This window comes from Hemiscyllium ocellatum, chromosome 4 (genome assembly GCF_020745735.1).
Source record: "Hemiscyllium ocellatum isolate sHemOce1 chromosome 4, sHemOce1.pat.X.cur, whole genome shotgun sequence".
NCBI classification, from domain to species: Eukaryota; Metazoa; Chordata; class Chondrichthyes; order Orectolobiformes; family Hemiscylliidae; genus Hemiscyllium; species Hemiscyllium ocellatum.
In genome coordinates this window covers 48,148,975-48,173,228 of record NC_083404.1, presented here as the reverse complement: position 1 = coordinate 48,173,228, position 24,254 = coordinate 48,148,975, and the positions used below count along the sequence as shown (strand labels likewise).

At 40.6% G+C, this 24,254-nt stretch overlaps 1 protein-coding gene across 1 annotated transcript in view; it reads right to left on the bottom strand.

The window, feature by feature from the left end:
* Window positions 1-24,254, bottom strand: part of ctdp1 (CTD (carboxy-terminal domain, RNA polymerase II, polypeptide A) phosphatase, subunit 1) — a 285,579-nt gene that overhangs the window by 184,195 nt on the left and 77,130 nt on the right. Inside the window, exon 9 of the mRNA XM_060823127.1 lies at window positions 21,317-22,441. Within this exon, the coding sequence (XP_060679110.1) occupies window positions 21,317-22,441 (1,125 nt within the window). The remainder of the gene's footprint in view (window positions 1-21,316; window positions 22,442-24,254) is intronic.

Sequence of the window (24,254 nt, the reverse complement as noted above, 5' to 3'; positions counted from 1 at the left end):
TCCTGCACTAGGCCCCAGTTATGCTTGTCTCTTTGTGGGGCACACGGAATAATCCTTGTTCCAGTCCTACTGCAGCCCCCAACTACAACTCTTTCCAGTATATTACCCTAATCCCACACACCAGGCCTTGTCATCACATGGGCTGTGAACAAACATAACCCATTGTCAGCTACTAATATTCCCATACCCAGCTACTGATTCTCCCACACTAACATTTACTCACTCCTGTGTCTGTCCAGCTACCTTTCTCTCTCTTGGGGCTATATCTGCCCCTCTCATTTACTGCCCATCACCCACTTGCACCAACATTCCTTTAATCTTCCCCTCACTACCATCAGTTCTAAAGAAGGAACAAGATTTGAAACATTAACTCAGCTTTCTCTCCAGAGAAGATGCAAGACCTGAGTTCTTCCAGCAATTTCTGTTTTTATTCCACCGAGTCAGTTAGCTTAAGTCATTCTTTTTAAAATGATGTTTAACTCGCTGCTTAAAACTGCCATAAACTGCCAAACTGACAAAGAAGTCACCTTCACCGAACCAAAATCAAGAACCCTTTTATCTCTAAAATTAAAACAAAAGGTAACATGTTATAAACTGTTATTGTGAATATTCCTATTTTTTAAAAATCCTCCTCATTTTAGAAGCAGAGCATATATGCAGAATGCACACTGAAAACTTTGACCTGAAATATTAACTAGTATTTCTCTTTGCAGATGCTGTCTGGTCTACTGAGTATTTTGAGCATCTCTTGCTTTTTATTTCAGGTTTCCAGCATCTCTTGTGCTTTTCTACACCAAACATTGGATGGAGATTAGGATGAGAGCCAAGTCATGGACTTTGAAGGCACAAAACCCCCAGGGCTTGATCCTACTGCAGGATCTGCTACTGCCCACTGAGTGTCAGTGGTGGAAGAAATTAATGTTGAAGGTGGTGGACTGGATACCAATCAAGCGGCTGTATTACGTTCCAATGTCTCTAGATGGACAATCTAGGATTAGGCAAAGGTTAGATAGATTGGATTACTGACTGTTACCAAGGAAGCAGAGTAAGGCAGAGCAGAATGTCTGTAAAATGACTCATGACTGACTCAGCATTTCCTGCATTAGATCATGAGCTAACATCAAAAGTACTTAAATGTCTGTAAAACGCATGGAGTGACCTGAAATGATGCAAAGCACCACGTAATTGCTTCCTTCAACACTGACTGCCAACTGCTCGAGGAACATCTGCAAATATTTAACAAGCCGCTGCTCCTGAGGACAGAACCACTTGATTATGTCAATCACTCTGTTAGACACAGCCCCAAGCCCCAGCCTGAGCCAGACACACAAACTAAGGAAATGTACAAATCACACAACAGCAGGTTATAGTCCAACAGATTTTATTGGAAGCACACTAGCTTTCGGAGCGTCGCTCCTTCATCAGGTGACCTGGTGTTGTGTGATCTTAAATTTGTATGCCCCAGTCCAACAACGGCATCTCCAAATCATAAGGAAATGTAAACATTCTAATGAGGAGCAACAACCCATAGCTGATTGATGATACATGCTTGATTTGAGAATTCTGAGTTGCTTTTTTTTGTCTCATAAACATCTTGAAAATCCCAGTAATTGGAACTGGTGATCATAGGGTCAATGAGCTGAAACATTAAATTTGTTCCTCTCCATACAAACAATGTTATGGATTTCCAACGTTTGAATTATTTATTTCAGATTTACAGCGTCTTCCTCTATTTTTCTTTCAGATCACCTAATTAGAAGGTTAACATTTTCTTATCAATGTAAAAGATGATAAGCATGTGGTAATTGGAGAGGGTCAAATTCTGTTTGACAAGTGTCACTAACTGTAACATTAACATTTTGTGAGTGTCAATATAATAGCTGGTAATTAAGTGGCAATTAGAGACATAGTTTGCTTGAAAATAATTCTTTTTCTTATTGAACAGTGAGAAGAATGTAGTACTTTCTCAGTCTGTTTGTTGAAATGCTGAAGTCTATACATTATAAAAGCTGCCACAAATGTTAAGTAAGCATCAAGAACTTTTCTCTCATTTTTGAAGGAAAGGCCACATACACCTTTTGCTTTATAGCCTGCCACCTCTTTCTCTTAAAATTCTAGGTTGAGCAGGTTTATTTGTATGAAAAACTGAGACCAATCTCTTTGGAAAGGAGAAAGTTGAGAAGCGTTTTGATAGAGGCGATCAACCTCAGAAGAATTCTGAACAGAGTAGACAGGAAGAAATTCCCCCCATTGAGAATGAGTAGGCATAGATTTACGGTAATTGGCAAAAAAAGCAATGGAAACATGAGGAGAGACTTTTTCACACAGCAAGTAGTTAAGATCTAGAATGTGCTGCTTCAGAGTAAGGTGGAGACAGGTTCAGTTGAGGCATTCAAGAGAGCAATGGATTATTACTAAAGAAGGAGAATGTGTAGGGCTGCAGGGGGAAGGCCAGGGAGTGGCACTAAGCAAATTGCTCTTCCAGAGAGTCAGCACATGATGGGCTGAATGCTGTCCCTCTGCAGTGTAACTAATTCTACAATTCTGTGAAAATAAACTGAGCAGAAACAATAAGCTGATGATTCCACCCATTAGCCACCTTTGAAGTTTAAGTGCACCCTGCATACACTAACACTGCGCAATTTTGCTTCAGCTAACATTACAACTCCAGGCAAGAAATGGCAACCTGCGGTCTACATTTATAGGAAGAGGCTGCGTTATTAAAGTAAAAACTTCAATAAAAGCATAGAAAGAACTAAAATACAGTTCTATGAATGTGCTTAATGTTATAATAAATGTGAAGATGCAAAATGTTGCAAGGATGATACAAGAAAGAGCTTGTAACTATCACCTCAGATGGAACAGACTTGGGCTCAAACTTTCTCAAGTGAAGGGAGGGCAGATGGGTGACCCAGATACCATTAATTAAAATTATGAAGGGATTTGAAGGATGGACATAAAGAAACATTTGTTTTTTTTTAAATCAGGGAAAGCAGAACTAGCTGTTATAAATTTAAGGCACACACTAACAAATGAGGAAAAGCAGAAAAATATTTTCACCCTCAAATATCGAATATGGTACCACTTGTTAGTGTGTCTGAAGTGTGTGGATTAGATGCATTTAAGGGAAAACTGGGTAGGGATCAGAGAGATGAATGGAATGGTAGACTTAGATGAAGCAGAGTGTGAAGCAGCTGGTGCAGAACATGGTGTGGCACTGGCGCAAACCAGTTCTATAATACTTTATAATTCCTTATACAAGAAGATTTGAGGGTTATTTTATATTTTGGCTAAATAAGATTCGAGAAAGGAGATTTAAATTACTGAAGGAAAACTGGCAACACCCCCCCCCCCGAGAAAGCATTTTGAGTGATACATCTGTATAAAGTGAACTAGAATTTTTTTTTGCAGAACATGGATTGAGATGGGGCATGTGGTCATAAAATTAGCTTGTGGAACTGAAACCAAATGTAACAAAAATGTAGACATTTATATAACTATCCAAGTTTCGTGTGGGAGCTTTCAAGAGAATTCATGGCCCCATGTACAAGATCTAGCACAGCAAGAGAAATAGAAAAAACTATGGAACCAATCCATCTAGTTTTGTGATTTTAAACTGGTGATACATAACAGTGTTCTTCTATTTGTTCTCCCCAACCCCCACATGCATGTGGGAGTTTTAAGAGCTAAAGTTTAAGTTACATAACTCAGAAATCCTGCCCTTTTACTGTTCTTGTTTAATTTTTACCGGTATAGATTAGCAGTTAATCTGGTATACTTTCTGCCAGTAGCTTGACTACAATGCAGTGATTTTCTTGCAGATGGGGAAAAAAAACATGTAATGCATATTCTTTTAAGCGAATTAACCTGACAGAATAGGGAAATTCAGAGATTTAATCAAACTTTCATGTTTGTCACAAATCTGGGAACGGCAGGGTTTTGTTTACAAAGTACTATCCCTAATGAGTCACGACATCAGCATTCGTCCTATCAATCCCCTTAAGAATTTTGTGTTTCAATGAGATCAGAAAGATGAATGGAATGGGTGACTTTGATAAAGCAGCTGGATTCCAGATATTATAGTCCTAGTTTACTCATTCCCTCCTCATAGGGCATTCTTAAGTAATCAAGTGAACCTCTGTTCCATTATCTGCAGATTATAAATATAACTGCTGGTTAAAATATATGCTATTAGTCTCTTAATGGATAGAGTACAGTGCACAGGGGTATGCCATGGAGACGAGAAGGTTTCAGTGTCAGCTCGATCTAATAATATGTGCAAACTGAAATTCAGACAATGCTTTTAGCTCAATTCATGTGTCTTTTGAATCTATGATGACATTAGCTCACTGTTTCAACTGCATATAGGTGCATCTGAGATGCATTTCAAATTCTTGTCTTGCAGAGGGCTAATAGCTAAGCAGTGTGCCTGTTACTGGGTGCATCAAGTAAGGTTGGTGGGTTAGATGGAGGTATTCTAAACATATTAATAAAAAGGGTGTTCTGCCTCTTATAAACACAAATCCAGTTGGTTAGATCTCAAAAAAATGCAACCAATTACAAGCTGATGAGAAAAAAGGGCTTGCATTTATATAGCATATTTCATTCACAACCATTGGACATCCCAAATCACTTTACAGCCAATGAGGTACTCTTGAAGTAGGAAAGACAGGCTCAAGCAGAACAGGATTGAACAGAAAAATGATCAAGGCATGTTTCGCTGATGGGCAAATTACACACAGCATGCTCCCACAAACAGCAAAGTGATGATAACCAGGTTTCAGTGATGTGGCTGAGGGTGAAATATTGGACAAGCCACCAGCAAGAGCTCGCCTGTTCTTCACAAAAGAGAATTATGGAATCACTCACATCCACAACACTGCAAAAGATGCTTTCGTTTAATAATGTCAGTTTATCTGAAAGATGACACCAATGGCAATGCAGCACCTCCTCAGTATCACTGGCTTGCCAACACAGATCATGCGCTCAAGTCTCTTGTGCAGGAATGGAGCCCACAAACTTGATTCAGAGGTGAACATTACTCATGAAGTCATCACACTTACATATCTGTTTCTTTACCTAGTAATGTCTAGTTCAGTAAGCACAACTGGAATGTTGTAAAAATGGTTTATGCACTCTGGAATTACTAATACAATTTCAAACTATCAAACATGAACAACTACAAAACAGATACACAAACTCAGCCATGAGCTTTGAATTTTAATTGAATGCAATCATCCTTTCCTCACTCACAGCACATCGATTCTCATTTGCATTATTTGAAATCTGGTGCCAGCACTTTCATTTTAAATTGGTTAATAATACTCAGGAAAAACAAACCAATCAACCTGCAACATTTTCCAAGCAAATTTAGTTCTGAAATTCATATAGTCAGGAAAAACAAGATATTCACATATAATGCACAGCACTCGAAGAGGCCATTCAGTCCAAACAAGAAGCCCATGCCTGTGATTGTGGTTCAGACAAGGCTCCTCTCAATCTAGCCCCATCAGCAAATCATTAAACTAGTCTGACGGGAAGGGGGGAACCAGAGCAGTAGGACAGCAAGTGAAATGACCAAGGCGGAATTTGAGTCTAAGGCAGTAAGGATATGAGGAAAAATAGACAGAGAAAGGTTACTGAAACAACAAGACTTGTTGTGAGATGTATATGTTTTAACACGAGGAATATGAAAGGTAAGGCAGATGAACTCAACCTTTGATTAGTACACGTAACTTATGATTAGATTAGATTCCCTACAGTATGGAAACAGGCCCTTCGGCCCAACCAGTCCACACCGACCCTCCGAAGAGTAACCCATCCAGACCCATTTCCCCTCTGAATAATGCACCTAACACAATGGGCAATTTAGCATGGCCAATTCACCTAACCTGCACATCTTTGGACTGTGGGAGGTAACCAAAGCACCGGAGGAAACCCACGTAGACGCGAGGAGAATGTGCAAACTCCACGCAGACAGTTACCCGAGGCTGGAATCGAAGTTGGGACCTTGGTGTTGTGAGGCAGCAGTGCTAACCACTGAGCCACCGTGCTGCCTGTTGTTGGTATTACAGAGACTTGGTTGAGAGAAGGGTAAGACTGACAGCTTGATGTTCTGGAAATTAGGTGTTTCAGGTTAGAGGCGGGTATGAAAAGGTTGGGGGAGTTGTGTTACTGATAAAGGAGAATATCACCACTGTACTGAGGGGGACACCTTGATGGGCTCATCTAGTGAGGCCATTTGGGTAGAGCTCAGGAATAGGAAGGATGCAAGCACTCTGGTGGAATTGTACTACAAGCCTCCAAACCGCCAGTGGGTGATATATTGACTGGGGTTCCTTTAGTGTCAGGGGATTGAACAGGGGAAAATTTGTTAGGTGCATCTAAAAGGGTTGTTTGAAGAACATGCTCATAGTCCAAGTAGAAAAGGGGCCAAACCAGACCTGGTATTGGGGAATGAACCCACAGGTGATCAAAGTTTCAGAGAAGGAGCATTTCAAGAACAGTCACCATAATTCTTTACGTTTTAAGGTACTTATGGATAAGGATAAGAGTAGCCCTCAAATGAAAGTATTAAACTGGGGGAAGGCTAGCTACCAAAATGTTAGGCATGGTGGGTGGCACAGTGGTTAACACTGTTGCTTCACAGCGCCAGAGACCCGGGTTCAAATCCTGCCTCAGGTGACTGACTGTGTGGAGTTTGCATATTCTCCCCGTGTCTGCGTGGGTTTCCTCCGGGTGCTCCGGTTTCCTCCCACAGTACAAAAATGTGCGGGTTAGGTGAATTGGCCATGCTAAATTGCCCGTAATGTTAGGTGAAGGGGTCTGGGTGGGTTGCATTTCGGCGGGTCGGTGTGGACTTGTTGGGCCGAAGGGCCTGCTTCCTCACTGTAAGTAATCTAAAAAAAAACCAAAAAAAACTGAGGAATGTAGATTGGAGGTGGCTGTTTGAGGGTAAATCCACATTTGTCATATTGGAACCTTTTAAGTCCAGTTGCTTAAAGTTCAGCGCCAGCACGTTCCTGGGAAATTGAAGAGGAAGGACAGTAAGATTTGGGAACCTTGTATGAAAAGAGAAATTGTAAGCTTAGTGTGCAAAAAAAAAAGACTTATGCAAGTTTTAGGAAACTGAAGACAGACCGAAGCTTTGAAGAATATAAAGAAAGAAGGAAAGAACTTAAAGGAGGAGGTTGCCGGGCTGAAAGAAAGGCCATGAAACGTTCTTGGCAAATGGAATTAAGGAAAATCCTGAGGCGTTTGATACAGATATAAGGAATAAGAGGGTAGCTAAGGATAGGTCCACTCAAGGACAAAGGAGTGAATTGAGCTGGAGGAAGTGGGTAAGATCCTTAAAGAATACTTTGCGCTGGTATTCACAACGGGGAACGACATGGAGGATCACGAGTCTCGAGAGGGGTATATTCTGGGGCATGTTGATATAAAAGAGTAGGTGGCATTGGGTGTTTTTAAAAGTATTAAGGAAGACATGTCCCGAGGAAGTGAGGGAGGTAATTGCTGGGACCTTGTAAGAAATCTGTGTATCCTCTTGCGTCACAGGCGAGGTCCCAGAGGACTGGAGAATAGCCAATGTTGTTTCTTTGTTTAAGAAGGGCAACAGGGATAATCTGAGAAATGACAGGCTGTTGAATCTTATGTCAATGGTAGGGAAAATTATTGGAGAAAATTCTCAGGGAAAGAACTTACTGACATTTGGATAAATACGGACCTATTAGTGATAGGCAGCATGGTTTTGTATGGGGGAGGTCATGTCTCACAATTTGATTAAGTTTTTTTGAGGAAGTGACAAAGATGAGAGTAGGGCAGTGGATGTTGTTTACACAAAATTAAGCAAGGCTTTTGACAAGGTCCACAAGGTAGGCTGATACAGAAAGTGAAGTCACATGGGAACTGTGGTGAGCTGATGAGATGGATATAGAACTGGCTTGGTCATAGAAAGCAGAGAGTAGCAGTGGAAGGGTGTTCTTCTGACTGGAGATCTGTGGTCAGTGGTGTTCCACAGGGGTCAGTGTTGGGACTGCTGTTGTTTGTAAGATATATAAATGATTTGCAGGAGAATGTTAGGGGATTTGATCAGTAAATTTGCAGATAACACAAAGACTGAGGGTACTGTGGATTGTGAGAAGGATTACCAGACAATACACAGGATATGGTCTTGGGCAGAGAAATAGCAGATGAAATTTAATACAGACAAATGTGAGGTAATGCATTTTGGAAGGTCTAATGCAGCAGGGAGGTATACAGTTAATGGCAGAACCCTTAGCTAGGTCCAATTTCCTGGATGTAGCAATACAAGTGGTTAAGGTGGTCATCGAGTAAAAAGTGAGGTCTGCAGATGCTGGAGATCAGAGCTGAAAATGTGTTGCTGGTTAAAGCACAGCAGGTTAGGCAGCATCCAAGGAACAGGAAATTCGACGTTTCGGGCCAGAGCCCTTCATCAGGAATTTTGACAGATACATGATTCCTGATGAAGGGCTCTGGCCCGAAACGTCGAATTTCCTGTTCCTTGGATGCTGCCTAACCTGCTGTGCTTTAACCAGCAACACATTTTCAGCTCAGTTAAGGTGGTCATACTTGCTTTAATCGGTCAGGGCAAAGAGTATAAAAATTGATAAGTTATAGTGCAGCTGTATTAAACTTTAGTTAGTTGCTAATGTGGAATATTGTGTACAGTTCTAGCTGTCACAATACCAAAAGGATGTGGAGGCTCAGGAGACATACAGAAATGGTTCACCAGGATGTTGCATGGTCTGGAGGGTATAAGCTATGAGGAGAGATTGGATAAACTTGGTTTGTTTTCACTTGAATATCGGAGGCTGAGGGGCAACCTGATATAATTTTGTAAACCTCTGAGGGACATGGATAAAACAGATAGTCAGAGACTTTCTCCCAGGGTAGCGATGTAAATTTCTAAGGGAGAACAGGTGTAAAGTAAAAGGGATAAAGTTTAAAGGAGATGTGAGACGCAAGTTTTGTTTTTGCACGAAGGGTGGTAAATGCTTGGAATGAGCTGCCAGAGGGGCTGATGAAAGCAGATACAAAAGCAACATTTAAGAGGCATTTTGACAGATACATGAATAGTCAGGGAAGAGATGGATACAGACTACGTAGAGGTGAAAGGTTTTTAGTTTAGAAGGGTGTCATGTGTCAGCATAGGCTTGGTGGGCCAAAGGGCTTGTTCCTATGCTGCACTGTTCTTTGTTCTAGACTGTCTGTCCATCCAAGGCAGAGGTCTCAGTATATTGAAGGTAGAAAATGGCTGCAATCTTTGTCCCAATGATACAGACTTTGTCACATATACAGTAAACTCTCTGCTTTCCAACACTATGGGGAATGGAACATACCACTTACATGAATATGCCAGTTGCATGACAAATATTTTATAGAAACCTGAAACAGTTCATTTTAGTATTCTTTGAACGAAATATCTTAAATGTAAATGTCAAAAGGGCAGTGCAAATTACTCACTGGGTTCTCGAAATTCGTAACATCTCATCAGTGTCAACAACAGAACCAGCACTTGCATTTGGAGCAGCAACTGATGTCGAGGGCCAGCTCAAATTGGTAAATTTTCTTTGAAATTTTTGCAGATTGCATGAGAATTCCAGATGCTTGAGTACCAGATAACGGAAATTTAATTTAATCAGTCTGAGAAAAACAGTGGGGAAAACAGGGAAAAATGAAGCATTTCTGTAAACCCGCCTGCTGCAAGCAGCCGACCATAGAAAATGTGGGGACCCAGACAGATGCAAATGCAAGTCAGATTGGTGACAAATCTACAGAACTAATTCTTCTTTCTAACAACATTTCCACAGGCAATTGCCTCGTCATGGAACTTAACATTTTCTGAGTGAGTCATGAGTCACTAGGGCAGTGAGAAAGGTTATTTGGTCCAGCAAGTCCACGCTGGCTGTCTGTACAGCAACCTAGGCAATCCCACTCCCCACTCTTAACCATATAACCATCTAGGTCTATCTCCCTTAAATACTCATACAAATGCCTTTGTAAATCATTCATCGTTACCCTTTCAAACACTTCGCTTGTGACAGTGATAAGGTCATTACCACACACTCTCGCATGCCATCTAGATCACTTGCCCATAGCTAAGCAGAAAAACTGCAATTATACACGGCAGTCGTTAATGGGCTGAGGATGTTAAAAGGACCAGCTACAAATGGATTTCGCACCAAGGTACTTAAAACAACTTGGACATATTTGCAAGTAGTTTCAGTAAATCATTAGAACTTCCAGCAAGGAAATAGGAAACCACAAGCTGTTGAGCCCAAGATCTGCAGGTGAAGTATTCAGAGACATTCTTGAAAAAGCGATGGAACACTCTGATACGATACTGCATCACATCAGAGGAAATATGTACTAATGGGTGTTAAATGCTGTCTAACAAATTTCTCAGGATCCTTTAGATAGGTCTTACAGACAATGAATATTAACAAACAAAGAATCTCAGTAGGTCTTCCAGTATCTGTGGGGAGAGAAACAGAGTTAGCTTTTTGAGTTTGGTATGTCTCTTCAGAAGAAGAGACGTATAGGACTGGATATGTTAATATGGTCTATCTCTCCACAAATAGCGTTTCTCTAACTTTGTCTTTATTTCTTCCAGATTTCCAGCATCAGCAGTATTTTGCTTTTATTAGTATTGTGATGTGCTTAGAGTTCAGCTGAATTTTTGACACACAACACTAGTGATGGGTTCCAGAAACAGAACACCTGGGAATGGATCAATACCCATCTTTGCAGGTGGCCTAGCAAATTAAAAAACGTGGCTGAAAAAAAACTTACAACAGCCTTAGCTTCCCAACAGAGACAGAGTGTACAAATGGGTCACTGCTTACACCTCGGGTAGAGTGCTGTGTTCACCCCTGGGCATTACATTTTGGCAAGAATGTCAAGATTTGGGCAGGATGCAGAGATTTCCCAAAACTACACCAGGGCCAAGGAATTCCAGATAGTTAGACAGGCAGATGCTTGGGATAAAAACAGAAATTGCTGGAATAACTGAGCAAGTCTGCCAACATCCGTGGAGAGCAATGAGAGTGAACATTTTGGGTCCAGCGACCCTTCCTCAGAACTCAGGAGAAGCTGGGGCCATTTCCTAATGGCAGAGAAGATAAAGGGTTGATTGAATACAATCATTCAAAATGTTGAAGCATTTCGAAAAGTAAGTGAGCAGAAACTGTTTCTGCTGGGTAACCAGATTGAAAATAATTGGCAAAAGAAGCAGATGGGAGACAGAGTTTTTCCTAATGTAGTGAGTTGTTGTAATCATGAATGCATTGACTGAAAAGGGCAGTGGAGGCAGCTTCAATTGCAGCTTTCAAAAGGGATTTGAATTCACACTTAAAAAGGAAAGCTTTCCATGACTAAGGGATTAACTGGCTAACTTGTTCAAAGATAAGTTAATGAGACTAGAGAAGGGAAATGAAGAGTGCGCTAAACATGACAGCAGAATGCAAGACAACACAGAGAACTCTCTAAGTACCAGTAGTTAGCACACTGAAACCTAAAGCACAACAGAGTGCAGGATTCAGGGGAAACAAACCAAGGAGAGAATGAACAAATTCCAGAAAGTGGATGGCTGAACCTGAAGCAATATGTCGAAAACATTATATGATAGCAAAGATTTAGTGAGGAAATAAGCACAGCTATGAGGAGACAGTCAAAATCCTGAGATTGTTTATTCTGAAGCAGCAAAAAGTGAAGAGATCATTTCAAAATCATTAAGGTAGTACTGTGCAGTATGGACTGCCTGGGGATGCAATGGAAAACTTGAAGGGAGAATTGGACAAACATTTTATAAATTGACAATTGAGAAATTATTCGTACTTTTAGAATTGGCCAGTTGCAATGGCTTCGTTAATTCTAGCCCAATAGCTTCTCACCTTCGTGAGTTATACTTTGTGTTCAACTAGTGTTAGCGAAGGCAGAGTCCATTTAATCCTTCAAAACTGTAACATTGTTATCCCAGCACCGATACATAACTTTTCTCTGTTGTCCTGTCCTAAATAAAAACTTATACGCAATTACTCAACTTCACACAATCTATCAGTAAGATACCACATTCTAATTTAGCCAACAGCTTTATACACAAAGGACTTGACAGAAAAAACACCAACTTTTCCGTGTTGCTGCACGTCGTAACAACGCCAATTTATCATAAGTGTCAGCTTTGAGCCGATGCTTTTATTTGAAAACATATTCTAATTAAGGTTTCACTAACATTGCTGCTAATGATTCTCAAGCTGTCGTAAATAGAATCCCTTCAAAGTAATGCTGCACTGGCTCAAACAGAGAATATATACATCTTTCATTTGAAAACACCTTCAGATTGCAAACAGATGTTTGTAAATAAATGGTGGAATATACATTTCCAAAACAAACTTATGAAATATAATTGAAACTTCACTAGGTGACCACTCAACATTAACAACTAATTAGCTGGTAATCATTCGTCTGTGCCACAGTGGATGCGTTTTGGTTTCTAACCAGCATTGAGAACTGAATATTCTAATTAAAATATTGGCTTTTTCATAGGAAGAGGGAAGAGATACTTAAATGGGAAAAAACTCAAAATGTGACATGCCAACACGTCCCACAATCGGGAAACTAGCTTCCACTTTAAGAAGGAGTGCTGAGGTAAACTTACCAAATGGGATTGTACCTACCACTTATCTGGTACCCCCTCATCCAGAATTTACATCTACTGAAATGCAAATGCCTTTTTAAAAGTTATGACCCAGCTGTTTATCTTCATATGCAATGTCAGTTATTGAAACCATTTTGACAAACTTTTATGAAAAAGGTATTGATTTTAAAATATCTAACTGAGAGATGGCGTTATCAAAAAGCTCCTAATGTAATGTTAAAAGATTAAAGTGTGCTATCTCTCTGGACATTAATGAAATGTTAAAGTGTTAAACTGTACGGTCTTTCTCCAGAAGCTAAACATTCTGGAAGTGGGTGGGGATGACATTCATGCAGGAATGTGGATGACTCACACTTCATTTAAGCAGCAATTTACTACTACTCTCCTGCTATTATCAAATTAAACTCTCATTCAGTCCCTTCCATTCAGAAATGCTTTCGTAGCCATTCCTCAGCCAATCAAATTCGTTTGCGTGATCATCCCCTGATACTGAAGCATACCACATCTACATTGTCTGGGAAAGTAGCGGAGCCAGAACCCATTTGCAGGGCCAACCCAAAGCTAGGACATATCACAGCTACATCCTACCACTATACCGGTACATGTGGTTATGGCGGTGGAGTGGTCGGAGTACCTGTAAGCATTACCAACTGACCTGTATAAAGGGGGTGTGTTTTCTTTGTTCGGGGCCTCTTTGACTTGATTTCGCACGCCTGGGAGGAGGGTCAAAGGGGGTCACCTAGCTTGCACAGGCTTTAATAAACCTAACTGTTTGCAGAGGATGGTGTGTGCGAATTGCATCTTGTATGTGAAACTTCAGGAAAAGAGCCAAACACTATCCAGGTTTGAAGATAACAAGGATTCTATAATCCTCATGGAATCACACAGCCCTGATTTACTTCCATTCAGAAACATCAGTTGGTGAAGATCGATATTGAGGATTTCATTCAGCCTTGCAGTTATTTACAGTGAAACATTACATACATAAACCTCCTGACTCAAGCACACCCCTCTCTTGTTTCAGAAAATGTCTCTCTTTATATGCTCAAGTGAAAGAGCAATTAATGTCCTCCACTTATGTATAATTAAAGATATCGGATATACATTTAGCGTGATCCTGTCTTCCCTGCTCCTAGAAGGCGTAGGTTCATGTTCCACTTTGTCTCCGAGGTATTGGAGAAAGTGAGGGCTGAAGATGCTGGAGGATCAAAGTAGACAAGGGTGGGGTGCTTGAAGAGCACAGTAGGTCAGACGGGATCCAAGGAGCAGGAGGATCAATGTTTTGGGCATTAGCCTTTCATCAGCATTCCTGATGAAGGGCTCATGCCGGAAACCTTGACTCCCCTGCTGCTTGGATGCCGCCTGACCTGCTGTGCTTTGCAAGCACCACCCTTTTCGACTCTTGTCTCTGAGGTGTGACAGAACATGTTTAAAATGATTAAAATAACCAGTTATCTACAGGGAGGTGGTGTACATCATTGTACAACAAATAAACATCTTCCGGGGTTTAAAAGACGTCATCTAAACTCCACAAACTGAATCTCTACCTTATCTTCAGAAGCTCAGTCCTCTGTTATGATGTGGAATCTACGCAATGATTGTAATTATTTGCTGTACCACTTCAATGTTTCAATTTCCCTTGTGTGTCATCAACCCAGAGGGAAATGAATTTTATCAAGAAGCATTGAATGTGATGTTGAATACTTCCAGCTATTTTAAAAATAACTTTTGGGGAAAATAAATAAAAAGAATGTACCAAATTTGTGGAGCCAAGAAACATCTTTTACTCCGTACTGCCATACGGGGCATCTCCCCATCAAAGAAAATCGGACACAGTCGCAATTAACATTCCAAATGCTTTAATTGGTTGTCATGTCATTGTGCGTTGCCAGAGATGGGTGAGGAAAATTAGCGAAGAATTATCCCAAAAGAAGTTGCTTTTCTGCTCTATCTTTTTTCTTCCTGATGCCACATGAATGGAAACCAAAAACTAGCAAGCAAAAGAGAGAAAAACATGAATGGAGTGGCCTTAGTTCCTCAGTGTGAAAATCTCCAATCTATACAGACTAAAGGACAAATGCCAGGTTACTGCAGTGGTCTCATCGGTCAAATCAGGAATTAGAAGAGAGAGGATTTCAAGAAAATTACAATCACCAGGAAAATGGCATTGAGCAAATTGTTGGAGCTGAAGACTGACAGGTCCCCAGGTAAGAAGGGACTTTTCATAGGTTCATAAAAACAGCAGCTAGTCAGATTTTGGAATGCTTCTAATTTTTCAAAGTTCCCCAGATATAGGGAAGGTTCAAGAAAGGAGGGAGACAAAGAGCAGGGAACTACAGGCCAGCTATTTTAGCATCTGTCATAGGAAAATGATAATGCGACTATTAAAGATGCTATACCACAGTACTTAGAAAACAGCAAGGTAATTTGGAAGAGTCACATGGAAATCATACATAACCTATTTATTGCAGCTTTTTGAGAAAGTGCATAAAGGGTAACTGCTGAATGTACCGTACTGAAGATATCCAGAAGATATCTAATAAGGTGCAATGTCAAAGGTTATTGTGAGAATAAAAATTCATGGTGCACTGGGTAGAATATTGGCATGGTTAGATAGTTGACGAGAGAATAGGCATAAATGATGCAGTGAGCAATGTGTCACAGGGTGCAGTGCTGTGACATTACATAAATGCCTTGAAGGATGGGACTGAAGGTATGGTTGCTAAATGTCCTGATGACACAAAGATGTATAGGAAAACGTATATGAAAATGTCACAAAGGAATATAGATAGGTTAAGTGAATGGTCAAACATGTCACAACTGGAGGAGAATATAGAAAAGCATTAAATGGGTAAATGTTGATAGCAGAAAGAATAATATCAAAAGATTGCAGAGCTCCAGGATGCAGAGGAATCTGGGTGGCCTAGTGCATGAATCACAGAAGGCTCGTACACAGGTACAATAAGTGATTAGGAAAACTAATAGAATTATCATTAATTGCAAGGGAATCGAATATAAAACACTGTAGTTATTCAAGCTCTGCTGAGATTGAATCTCGAGTATTGTGCACAGTACTAGTCACCTTAATTCAGAATAGATGTGAATGTGTTGGATGCAGTTCATAGAATGTTTCCCAGATTAATAGCTGGAAAGGGGGAAGTTGTTCTATGATGAAAGTTTGGATGCACTAGGATTGTTATCTGCTAGACTTCGAACTCTAGAGGCCATGAGATTGTTAGGAGACCTTAAAGGGCAATTGTGGGAAGTGTGCTTCCTTCTTTGGGATAATTCACAAATGGGGTCATTGTTTAAAAATAACAGTTTTCAATTTAAGACAGAAATAAAAAAAAATATTTTTCTTAGTGGATTTTGGGGCTTTGGAGTTACATTCTCAATAGGCAGTGGAAGTAGAGTCTTTGAATGTTTTTAAGGCAGTGATAGAAAGATTGTAAACAAGGGAAGATCAGCTTATCAGAGGTATGCAGGAATAGGATCAATCATGAACTTAGTGAATGGCGGAACAGACTCAATGAACTGACTGGCTTACTCCTACTCCAAATTTGTATGTTTGCATTCATGACAGAAGCAGGTGGGCAGAGACATAGATGAATAAATAGTACAGCCAATAATTCCAAGATCCACAAAATAAAAGGACCGAGAACTTAATTCAGAATGTATTTTAAGTCAGATAAATTCCACTGATTAGTTGTAAGACAAGAAACTGACCCATTGGACCATCCAACAGTAGATCATGTGAATAATGAAAATCACTTTCTTTTAATGAATTTGTTTCTTGAAAAGCTTTCAGAGAGTGTTAATATAGTTAACACCCATAAAAAGTTTGGACGACATGAGATCAATGCACAGCAGAAGGCTATACCTTTGGCAAAGACTTGGTTTAAGTACAAAGCAGAGGCTAACAATGTCAACCATCTATCCAGCACACAATTCACCAGTTCAATTAGTCCCAATGTGCTGATTCTGCTCTGTGATATCATAAACGTCAGAACTTTAATAGCCATACATGGATTGAAAGAATCAACAAAACAAACTGGTATGCAGGAATAATTTAGTATTGAAGGACAAGGACAAACCTGTTGGGGCAACTCATGGCCAGAGTGACACCAGAAGCTGCCCATGAATTTTTTAGTTGGCATAAAAATAATAGAGAAGATTTTAGTTGCAGTAACAAAAATAACTGTTTAGTTCAGTATTCGAGTGAGATTGTAAATTAGGACAGTGGTAGCTTGTGAAATTAAGATAAATACAACATCCCAGGTAGAACAAAGAATCTTACAAATTAAAATACAGAAAGTCCTGTACAAATTCAAAATAGCAGCAGTAATCTGTAAGAGGCAGCCTGGTAAGTAATGTTTGGGAACAGTCAGCCTGAAGTTTGTAGCTTTGTAGAATTAAAAGTATGATTCCACAATAACAGAGATTCTTTAGGTAACTGAATATTGAAAAAAAATAAGTAATGCAATATACACCTAACATTAAGAGGTTTGGTTAAATTCTTTTAAAACAAAGTGGACAGGAGTCCCATCTCACTGGCAAGGGGGAATGAACAACAAATGGGTAAGTACATGACCCCTGAAGGGTGCTAACTTGTATTTGAGAAAATAAACAATGGCAGCTTCACAACCTAAATAAGCAAACCTAGATAATAATAATTCAATTGAATTCTTACGTTCACGGATCAAGGGGTGAAGGCATTCCAATATTTTGTATAACCTTAGGAATTCAGACAAGATATTTGAGCTGGGAAAGTGATCGAGTTTCAGTCAGTCCAAAAATGTGCAGGTTAGATGAATTGACCATGCTGAATTGCCCATAGTGTTAGGTGAAGGGGTAAGTGTAGGGGAATGGGTCTGGGTGGATTGCGCTTCGGCGGGTCGATGTGGACTTGTTGGGCCAAAAGGCCTGTTTCCACACTAAGTAATCTAACCTAATCTAATCTTCTTCGTGAATAGATATCATCTTATTAAGTAAAATAGTTAGTGTAGACATATTTGGACAAACAATTTTGTCTGACAAGCAATCTAAGACAGCAAGTGAATAGAAGGATTTGTACTGGCAACTACAAGATAGAGGGGCAGTGTTTGTTTGACATTCCAAGGTCAGCTGAGAAAGAAGCGGCTCATAACTCGGTTAAATAATTTTAATGTTAGGTGTAACCATACAATTTTATATATAATTAACTTTATACTAGAACTAACATTTTGAATTTCATAGCAAATAGGAGGAATTAGCATCTTTATCCTGTAATAACTGCAAGGATTGGAATGTAAGTTCATGAGGTGCATTGCAAGATCCCAAGGATTAGTGATAAAAATGTATGGTAAACATCATGAGATCATGGGAGAACCTAGGGTTATCCATAGGGGTGTCCATCATTGATCAGATGCTTACAGGATTGGATGTATAGATAAGGAAGATGGAACAATGACATGAATATTGCATGTAATTATTGTAATGTGCAGGGTGCAAAAAGTTTATAATTTATTGGGAGAGTTACAGTGTCACTGACCTCTCCTCTGATCTGAGTTGTAATTAAGAGGGCAACCGGGCCCCATGTGAAAGACAGATTCAGAGAATTCTCTGGCCTCTCTCATGCTGCATAATGAGTCCCAAAGAGAGATTGATATGTGTGACTGAACACAGGACTCAAGACTCTTCTTTGACATCTCTGCCCAATAGGAATTAAAAGCAATTAGCCATGTTTGGGAGGAGGAGGACTTAAAGTTACACCAACAAAGGTGATCTGGCATCTGCTTGATAACTGGTTGCAAGGACAACTGATTATCCTGCAGAAAAAATTAAGGAGTCAATCAGTTTTGTCTTCAAAACCAATAGTCAATGCCAAATATAACAAGAATGAGAGGGGTTACTTCTCATAAGAAAGCAAGCTGCAGGCTTGATAGCTTCAGAGCAGTAGTCAATAACTTGGATGAAACAATCTAAAGAATCATCAATAATATCACACCATAGACATGAAAGATACATTTAAAAATCCAACATCAGAACACTTCTTTCAGCAGAACTTCAAAAAAAACACTGCATTTGGGCCAAACCCTGGATATCAGAGATGGTCACTGTTGGCTGGAGATGTAGCTAAATTCCACCATTAATCATGAAATAGCCAAGCTGGGTTGTGAGGTTTAACTGGCTTACTTGAGTTGTCCTATTTTGGTTGCTACAGGAATAAAGTTTAAATCATTGATTCAGTATGTGATTATTGGTGAATTTCTTAATAATTATCAAATTAATAATAACTTGTGGTGATTTACCGATAACACTCCTATCTGTCTACTTGAACTACAATGTTGTATCTCCCTGCGCTTGCCTTCCTTAGTTACAGCATGCTTTCTGAAGTGTAACAACTCAGAAATAAGCTACTTGATCATAAACCAGTGTCCCCTTCCATTTAAGGCCTCTTCCCAACACTCACTTAACATCAGAAAAATATTATTTCTCTCTAATGTTCTTACACAGCTTCCACTTAAATGCATTAATGCTATTCGCCTCAACTGCAGCTTGTGGCAGTAAGCTCATATCTTCACCATTCACTGGGTAAAGGTGGAAACGAAATAAAGACAAACATGAGAGAGAGTCATAAAGAGGAAGAGAAGTAAAAGACAAGCAAATGAGAGGGTGAGTGGGAATAGAAATGTGGGGATAAATGGATGAGTTTTGGTTCTGATATTTATTCTATCATATACTCTTACAGCTGATAATCTTGCCTGATTTTATTACATGCAGCATCAGTGAATGCTGCCTTAGCAGATCTCATTTCAAAGTCACCATAGGGCTCATGAACCCTAGCGTTTAGAAACTTGCATTGCCCACTGTCTAAAAGCACCATCGGGGCATATTCAGATACTTGAAATGTGATTGCGTTTCTATTGCAGCAGCACTATGCTGTGTAACATAAATATAGAGCAGTAAGAAAATACAACCATCCATTATTTGGAGCCACGTGATCTAAAAGGAATGCTGAACAATGACCCTTCTCCTCTCTAAAATATACGCCTTTTTTCATTAACACATTAAAAATGTCAATAGAAAGTGTTCTTCCAGGGTTGAGGATGAAGGCTGATGCCAGAACAAGGTGGGAGGAAGGGGAGGAGGGGGTACAGATTAGAAAGACCCCATAGGATGGTTCTCTGCTCTTACCTCCACTCACTCTGCACATTACTGGAGACATTTTGGAACTGCAGCAATCTCACGAGACTTGCCAGCAATGAAGACCCAGAGGCGATTTCGAGACCTGGTGGCACTGTAATTTCAAAATGGGGACGTCCAGGAGGCCATCAGGTCTGATTGTACATGCATCAACTCAAAGACATTTTAGTAATATACACATTTTCTTAAATAACATGTCTCCAGATCAAATGCTTATTTTCCAACATAAATCAACGGCTGAGAGCAAATCTGTGCAATCTAAAACATGTCTTGAGACTTCTACTATCAACTGGATACAGTTCAGTTCTGTATTCAAAGGATAACCAACTTTACCAATCCTCTTGCCTTTTACTCTCCTGTGCTCAGTGAACCTCTCCTTCCATGTAAACTCTTCTGTTCATACTTTAGGCTAACCTCTCAATTTTGCCAACTCACATGGAATCTCTACCCCCCGTCTCTCAATCACCAGTAAAGACCTTTTCCGCTTTCTCTTTCCATTACTCGCTATTCAGCTTCCCACCTGTTCCTGCAAATAAAAACATCAACTTGGCTATGGCACTTTCACTCTTATCTCAGCCTATTTGTTATTGATCCATGTATCGGTAACCTCCAAGCTTGACATTTCAGATGGTCTCTTCAGTAGCCTCCCAGCTTCCACCAGCTGAAATCTGAGCTCCGCCAAAATGTTGCTGCCCATATCCTACTCACACAAAGTCGAGCACAATCATTACCCTGCAGCTCACTGACATGTTTACTAATGTCTCAAATTTAAAACTGTCCTCTTGATGGTCAAATTCTTCCCAGGCCTGAGCCCTCCCACAAAATTGTTTTTTAAAATAGTCCTACAAATCTCCAGGAATTCTGCATTCTTCCCCAACTCCTGCCTCTCATACATGGTCCACTCTTTCCACATCATCACTGGGTGAGTGCTGTTAGCCAGCTAGGCGCTATGCTCTAGAATTCCCTCACTGAACCCCTCTCACCACCTTTAAGATCAGGCTTCAAACCGGACTCTTTGTCCAGTATTTTAGACACCTATCTTACTAGGTCTTTCTTTGACTTGGTGCCAAGTACTTTCTTGTCACACATCTTTGGGATGTTGAAGGTGCTAAATAAATGCAAGCTATTATGGATTTTCTCACTTGAACCGATGGAATAGTGCGCAGGACAGATACTGCATTTGAAATAAAGGGTATATTCCTAGATACACAATCCCACAGTGAAAAAGGGATTCAAAGGGAATTAAATTTATATTTGTAACCAACATGTATAATATCTGTTCGATGGGATGCATGAGATGCAGCATTGTGATTGGAAGTGGCAAACAATCCATCACCTCGTCTTATAATATAAGCAACAACCGCAATCCAATTGCGTTCATACACCTTAAAGGTATCATTCTTCATTCTGCAAAAATAAAAAGGACAGCAACACGATCATGAATGTACTCACCAGGTCGAGCTGCAATTAAGTGAGTTGTCCTGTTGGGGTCTTTGGGATTTAAACATAAGGTTTTTTTAACCTTGGCTCCAAGTGCAGTGGCATGATACCACTCTCTTGTCTTTTCTATGGGGTAGTTTGTGGGGTAAAGTCCACTGAATATTATTGTCGTGCCTTCAAGTGCCTTGCTCTTCAGTTCCGGAACAATCTTTCGTAGGTCAGGCACTTGTCTCTCCTTTTTAAGGTACTTGTCGTACTGGGAAAAATACTCAGTGTGGACATGGACCAGGATTGTTTCCAAGTACATCAAGTGGTCATCCTCATCTTGGTCCTCCTCTTCCACATCCATGCTCTGGTCCAGAGACTCACCCATTGTAACTCCAGACTGTTCACTATTCTGAGACTCGGTTTCAGCCTCTTTCTTATCGGTGCAGCCATTTCCAACATCACCCAGTGAGTCCTGATCATCATCCCCCTCAGGACCTTGATCAGTGTTTTTATCCTGCGAATCGCACCCCGGTAGATCGCCCGTCTTTTCCTTGTCCGAATGGTTCAGCTTCGCTTTGATCGGCACGGGTCCCCCTTTCCTTTGTTTCCTAGATTTCTGCTCAGTCGAACTCTTCTGCTCCTTCTCAGCATCTAAACTTGAAGTAGGCGAAGGTGACGTGGAGTCTCTCTTGCCCTCCTGTGAGTCGCTGTCACTGTCACTTGACAAATCAAAATCAAGCTCGCTACTAACCTGAGTTAAGTGACTCTCAGCTTCCTTGCTGCGTTGCTCCATGTTACTTTCTGCCACCCTAACACCACACTCAAGTGAGTGTTCCAATTCATCTGCTTTCACAGAAGCATCAGCAGTTTTGGTGCAAGAATCACTGGCATCGCATAAAGATTTCCTCTCGTTTGCTTTGTCACACGAATCTCTGATACTAGGACCACAGTTTAAGGATTCAGCACTTTTTGAAGGTTCTTCGTTTACAACACCACTGCTACCATTTTGTTTCTTCAAACACTCCCCAAGACCATTACTCTGCTCTGTTGCCTCGGACTCTGCACTGGCCCTGTCACTCGTGCTGGCAGCGTCCATAGAAACAGATGCCAAATGTTCCGAGCTCTCTGCAGGCTTTGTGGAATGGTTTACTGAAGAACAGAGAAAGAAAGAAAACAAAATTAACTCATTTTCAGATTAAAATGTCGATTCTCTAGCAAATACCACAGCTCATCAACAGCCACAAGGAGGGCAATTTTCAGTCAAGGCAAATTGTTCAAGTTCCCACCGGTTAGTGGGACGAGGATTGAAGGACACAAATTTGGGCAAACTTGGGTTTTGAGCAAGAGGTGTTACCGGTGGAGGAAGGCAGGCAGAAGGTTTGGATGGAGGGAGAATTCCTCTGTCGTAACAGGTTAGGATTCACTTGCTGCCTATGAAAATGGTAAAAACGAGTTGATGAAAGATTTCAAAAGGAAACAGATAGGTACACACAAAAGAACATAAGAACCAGGAGCAGGAGTAGGCCTTCTGCTCTTTCGAGTCTGCTCCGCCATTTAATAAGAACATGGCTGATCTTTTCATGGACTCAGATCCACTTACCCGTCCTCTCACAGTATCCCTTAATTCCTTTACTGGTAAAAAAAACTCTCTTAGCTTTAAAAACATTTACTGAAATAGCAGGGCAGGGAATCCCATAGATTTACAACCCTCTGGGTTAAGAAGTTGTTCCTCAATTTAATCCTAAATCTGCTCCCCATAATTTTGATGCTATGCCCTCTTGTCCTAGTTTCACCTGTCAGTGGAAATATCCTTTCTACATCTACCTTATCTATTCCCTTCGTAATTTTATACATTTCTATAAAGATTTATGGGCGGCACGGTGGCTCAGTGGTTAGCACTGCTGCCTCACAGCGCCAGGGACCTGGGTTCAATTCCTGCCTCAGGTGACTGACTGTGTGGAGTTTGCACGTTCACCCCGTGTCTGCGTGGGTTTCCTCCGGGTGCTCCGGTTTCCTCCCACAGTCCAAAAGATGTGCGGGTCAGGTGAATTGGCCATGCTAAAAATTGCCCGTAGTGTTAGGTAAGGGGTATATGTAGGGGTATGGGTGGGTTGCGCTTCGGTGGGTCGGTGTGGACTTGTTGGGCCAAAGGGCCTGTTTCCACATTGTAAGTAATCTAAAAAATCTAATCCCCCGCTTCTCATTCTTCTAAATTCCAATGAATATAATCCCAATCTATTCAGTCTCTCCTCATAAGCTAATCTCCTCAACTCCAGAATCAACCTCATGAACCTCCTCTACATTCTCTCTAGTGCCAGTACATCCTTTCTCAAGTAAGTAGACGAAAACTGCAAACACTATTCCAGGTGTGGCCTCACCAGCACCCTCTACAACTGCAGCATAACCTCCCTGCTTTTAAACTCAATCCCCTTTAGCAACGAAGGACAAAATTCCAATTGTCTTCCTACTTACCTGTTGAACCTACAGACCAACATTCTGTGATTCATGTACAAGGACACCCAGGTCCCTCTGAACAGCAGCATTTTGCAACATTTTACCATTCAAGTAATAATCCTTTTTACTGTTCCTCCTACCAAAATGGATGACTTCACATTTATTAACATTGTATTCCATCTGCCAGACCTTTGCTCACTCACTTAAAGTATTATGTTCCTCTGCAAAGTTTCACAGTCCTCTGCACACTTTGCACTGCCACTCATCTTAGTGTCATCTGCAAACTTTGACACACTACACATGGTCCCAGCTCCAAAACATTTAAATATGAGACTGAAATAAAGCTAGAGCTATTGGTTGGCCGGGGGCGGGGGGGTCAATAGGCCGATTGGACTGCTCTAAAAATAGCTGGCACTGATTCAATAGCCAACAACCCTCTTTCTGTATCTTAATGCCTCTATAAGTCATTGTTCAATAAGTGAAGACAAAACGTGAATAAAACTGAGCT